Here is a 4,895-nt window from a genome sequence, read left to right on the forward strand (position 1 = left end):
CCATACTGCTTTCCACAATGGTTGTACCATTTTACAGTCCCACCAGCAGTGTATGAGAGTCCCAATCTCTCCACAACCTCATCAGCATTTGTTATTTTCTGTCTTGTTCAACTTTGTTTTCACAGATTTTTAATGAAAGAAAACTCAGAGACATATTTATATTTAGCCTATTGAATTTTGATGATATTTTGACAATTCAGATAATGTCTATTTAGGAGATTTTAATTCATTAACCTAGTCTGCCAGTATACTAACAGAGCTATAGCAGGTGTATTTTGGTTTAAAGACTACTTCTTAGGGTTCGTTGTTGTTGTTGTTGTTGTTGTTATTATGTGCCATCGAGTCGGACCCAACTCATAGCAACCCCCCCTTGGGTTTCTGAGGCAGTATCACTACGGAAGTAGATAGCCCAATGTTCCTTCCGAGGAGTGGCTGGTGGGTTTGAACTGCCAGCCTTCTGGTTAATAGTCAAGTGCCTAGGCACTATGCTACCAGAGCTCCCCTTCTTAGGATAGAAGGGTTGATTTTCACTTTTGTTGGAAGAATTGGAAACATGTTTAAAGTGAAGAGTGGTATAACATGAAGTGGTCCTTTCATTCTTTCCTGCCATGAGGGCCAGAACCATTCCTGTGCTGTAACCATGTCTCCAACACTGGGCATAACCCAAAAAGCTTGTTGACATTGAGTCAATTCCAACTCATAGCAACACTGTAGGACAGAGTACGACTGCCCCACAGGGTTTCCAGAGCTTTAAATCTTTACCCAAGTAGACTGCTGCATCTTTCTTCTGCAGCATGACTGGGATTCAAATCACTGACCTTTCCATTAGCAGCTAATTGAGTCCATAGGACTGGGCTGGCACAATTATCTGTGTATAAATTCATGCTTCATACATTAGTCATATGAGCTAGTGCTTTTCAGAGTCTAGTCTGGTTCTTTGAGAACCTTTGCAGACCAAAGGAGTGGTTGTTGGAAGTAAACAGTTAATTTCTAGGTTATTTAATAGACCTTGAAGGATTTGTAGTGCAATTCAAAGTGAACAAATAGGCAGAAACTTTGGTGATGTGTTATGAGGATAGCTGGAGGTCTACTTGCTTGGAAGGAACTTCTACCAACTTCCCGTGAAACCTCACAGTCCCACCACTGTACTCCTGTTCCTTACTGGCCTCCTCCAGGAGTATATTTTATGATGCTAGCTTGAAGACTTACCCATTTCGTAATGATACTAATTAATTTGTCCACTAATAGTAGGTACTGTAGTAGAAAATGAGACATAGGAAGATACGTTTAGTATGTTCATTCATGAATGTAAACAAGGCTGAGGCACAACACTTGGACGCCCTCTGAAATCACAGTCACTTGGAGGGAACTAAAAGGCAGGGTAGGGCAGTGATGAGGGACATCAAAATCAAATCACCCAGTATCTACCAAATGCTTCCTTTGGGAAAGTCAATGGAATTAAGTGCTAGAAGAGACCAAAAAGGAGCCCCAGTGGTTAAAGTGCTTGGCTGCTAATGAAAAAGTCAGTGGTTTGAGCCCACCAGCCACACCATGGGAGAAAGAGGTGGCCATCTGCTTCTGTAGAGATTAGCCTTGGAAACCCTGTGGGGGCAGTTCTACTCTGCCCTGTTGGGTCACTGTGACTTGGAATTTACTCAGTGGCAACAGGTTTGGTTTGAAGAGACCTAAAGAAAGAAAAATATCATGTGACTTTTTCACTCAAGGTCGTACCATCACCAGATAGTGCTTAGGAAAGAAATAATTATAACATTTATGAAAAATTTGCTCTGTGTTACGTACAAGTTACTAAGTGCAGGGTAGGTGTCATCTCAAACTATACAACAGCCCTATGAAATATGTACGATGACAGTCTTCATTTTACAGATCGGAAAATGGAGGCATACAGAGAGCCAAAGTCTTTGAAACTTCAAACTCAGGCATCCTAACTCCAGAGTCCTTGCTTTTTAAGCATTATTGCTATACTTCCTCTCAGACAGACTTTGCATATATCAGGGCCTCTGGGGAAAAGTGAAAGAAAAATGTGAATGTTTGCTTGGCAGAAGGCAGGCTCTCTGTGATGCCAGATTCTTTCTACCTCATTACCTTGTAAAATATGAAACAAAGAATCTTCTTGCTTGTTCTGAGATATTTGGCCTAGGGTAACTTGGAGGGGCCTTGTAACCCCAAACCTAAGTTTTTAATCTGACACTAAATATTCTTACATTGGAGCTAATTGTACCTAGGCGATTTTTTTGTTTTGGTTTGGGTTTGCTCTAAAATCTTAACTAAGAAGTATTTTCTTTTTGGACTTGCTACCTGAAATGTGGATAGCTAAGCAGTTTCTTGGTGGCCTTTGACCCCATTAGAGAGTTCTGAACTGGTGGCCTGCATCCTTGAATGAAATCTGATGTTAAAATAATACCAAGCTGAAGTCATAGGAGATTGCAGTATAGTGTATATGTTCAGAATAACCGAGACCTAGGGGAAATAAAATGAGTTTCAGTTGGTTTCCTTTGCTCACTTGTGACTTGTCTTTCACCCTTGGATGATTTTTAACCCATATCTCCATTTATCAAAGACAAGGCAAAGCATAAAATCCCTAATTCCAATTGAGAGATTTTAGAAACTGTCAGAGAATGATAAAAAGCAGCACCATCTTCACTCCAAGAAAACCAGTAGCCAATGCTGCTAAAGAATTTGAATTTCTCAAAATTCAGGTACTATTTCAATGTCACACTATTTTATTTTCCATGAACATTTTTGCTCCATCACATTTGGCCATTTTTGAGGTCTGGCCCAATGACCTTGTATTTGTAGATTGACTCTGTTTCATCTGGGTCCTAGTATTTTCTTCAGTATGGTCTGTAGACCTTTCCCTCCTGGCTTCTCAGCAATGGCAGGCAGGCAACCTTCAGCAAATGTGGTGAGGACTGCAGAGCATCAGCTCATTTATGGATTCTTAAGGGTTTATTGGAAGCTTCCTATGTGCTGAAGCAAGGCCAAGACTAGGGTGAGAATGAGTGCCACAAATTCTACACCCTTGGTGCCTTGCTTGCTTCACACTAGCCCTGGCCTTGTGTCTAAGCACCATGCAGGACACTGGGGTTGCAGAGCTGATTAAGAATAGGAGCTCTGGTGGCATAGTGCCTAGGACATTTGACTACTAACTAGAAAGCTGGTGGTTCAAACCTACCAGCCACTCTTCGGAAGGAAGATTGGGCAATCTACTCCCATAGTGATACCGCCTCAGAAACCTAAGGAGGGGTCGCTGTGAGTCAGATCTGACTTGATGGCAGGGAGTTTTTGAGTTCCTTCCCTCAATACTGACAGTCCAGTGGGAGACACATAAATAAGAACTTGGGAGTTGTTTTCATGGTCTCAAATTGTAGATTAAGCCATGCTACACATTTTTTCTATTCTTTGTAGCTCTAACTACATACAAACCAAAAACCAAACCCACTACCATCAAGTCGATTCCAACTCATAGCAACCCCCATTGGGTTTCCAAAGTGGTAAATCTTTATGGAAGTAGATTGCCCCATTGTCCTTCCACAGAGCGGCTGGTGGGTTTGAACCACCAACATTCTGGTTAGCAGGCAAATGCCTTAAGCACTGAGCCATCAGAGCTCCTTAGCTAACTACATAATAAACTCAAAACAGGAGGAAAAAAAAAAAAAAAAAGCTTGGAGATATTTTCTTTAAAATGGATTATAAATTTTGCATGTGTGTGTGTGTGTATATACATATGTGTGTGTGTGTGTGTGTGTGTGTGTATATATAATGTACATATTTACTACTCTATCAAACTCTCAGAATTAGCCTAGAGAAGAATACTTATACCATCTGTTTAGAAGACTGAACTTCTGTTTTGTTTTGTCTTTATCTTTCTTAAGCAATCATCATAATAACAAACATAGAGGAAAAGATATGGGAACCCTAAGTGGACTTACCATCTCATTACTTTCAAAGTGATTTCTGAAAATTGTAATCAAATAGTTATTTTGGAAAGAAGTTAAGTTGCATTTTGATTTCTAACTTAGCTTTTGGAGAGCCATACTGCAAAATTTCTTTACGATGATACTGAAGTGATAGAATGACTTTAATTCTGGAGCTAAACTTTTGAGCAAGCACGATGCTTTGCCCTCCCCTTTCTTGATAGAGTCTATTTGGATGTGGAGGAGTCCATGCAGGCTGTCCAGTTGTTAAGGGGTAAGTGACTATCAGTGTACATCATCTGCTATTTAGAAAGGGCCATAGAGTTGAAGATGTTAATTACATCAGGACTATACTGGCCTTTGCTGTGTTACATTCATTCTTCTATTTTCAATTTGGGATCCTTTTAAGATTTAAGTAATTTAGAAACAACTTTCTATTACATTTTTAAATAAATATTTTTTTCTTAATTTCTTCTTAATTACAGAGCAAAGAGATTGCATTTCAACTTCATGAGGATTTAATGAAGGTTCTTAATGAGCTTTATACGGTAAGCACATAATCTTTCCTCTTTTCCAAGAATCCTTGGTTCAGAATCTTGGTTTGTAGAAGCATTGCTCATATTAGAATTCATTCTAAGCCAGAATACTGATGGTTGCTTCTCTGGTTGAAATGTGGAACTAAATGGATAGATGAACACTACTCTTATTTGATTGCTGCCCTCTCACAGTTTGAAGATACTTGCTTTCAAAAATATAGGTGTTGAAGATGGAGGAATAGGCAGACAAGCAACACAGACCCTCTTCAACAAAGAAAAGAAAAACCAATTGACAGAGATACAGAAGATAATCCTGGAACCCTGAGCTTTGAAAGGAACTATACAGAAGTGGATTAGGTACCAACTAGTGGAAAAACCTGAATGAAAACAGTGAGTACAGAAATGGTCAGAGCTGCGGACTGTC

The 4,895-nt window shown here is 39.7% G+C and overlaps 1 protein-coding gene across 1 annotated transcript in view; it reads left to right on the forward strand.

Moving 5' to 3' along the window:
* SRGAP1 (SLIT-ROBO Rho GTPase activating protein 1) overlaps positions 1-4,895 on the forward strand; it is a 460,449-nt gene that overhangs the window by 283,496 nt on the left and 172,058 nt on the right. Inside the window, 1 exon segment of the mRNA XM_007942730.1 lies at positions 4,421-4,483. Coding sequence (XP_007940921.1) covers positions 4,421-4,483 — 63 coding nt within the window.

Source organism: Orycteropus afer, unplaced genomic scaffold (genome assembly GCF_000298275.1).
Source record: "Orycteropus afer afer isolate SDZICR_OR568_19922 unplaced genomic scaffold, OryAfe1.0 scaffold00097, whole genome shotgun sequence".
Classification (NCBI taxonomy): Eukaryota; Metazoa; Chordata; class Mammalia; order Tubulidentata; family Orycteropodidae; genus Orycteropus; species Orycteropus afer.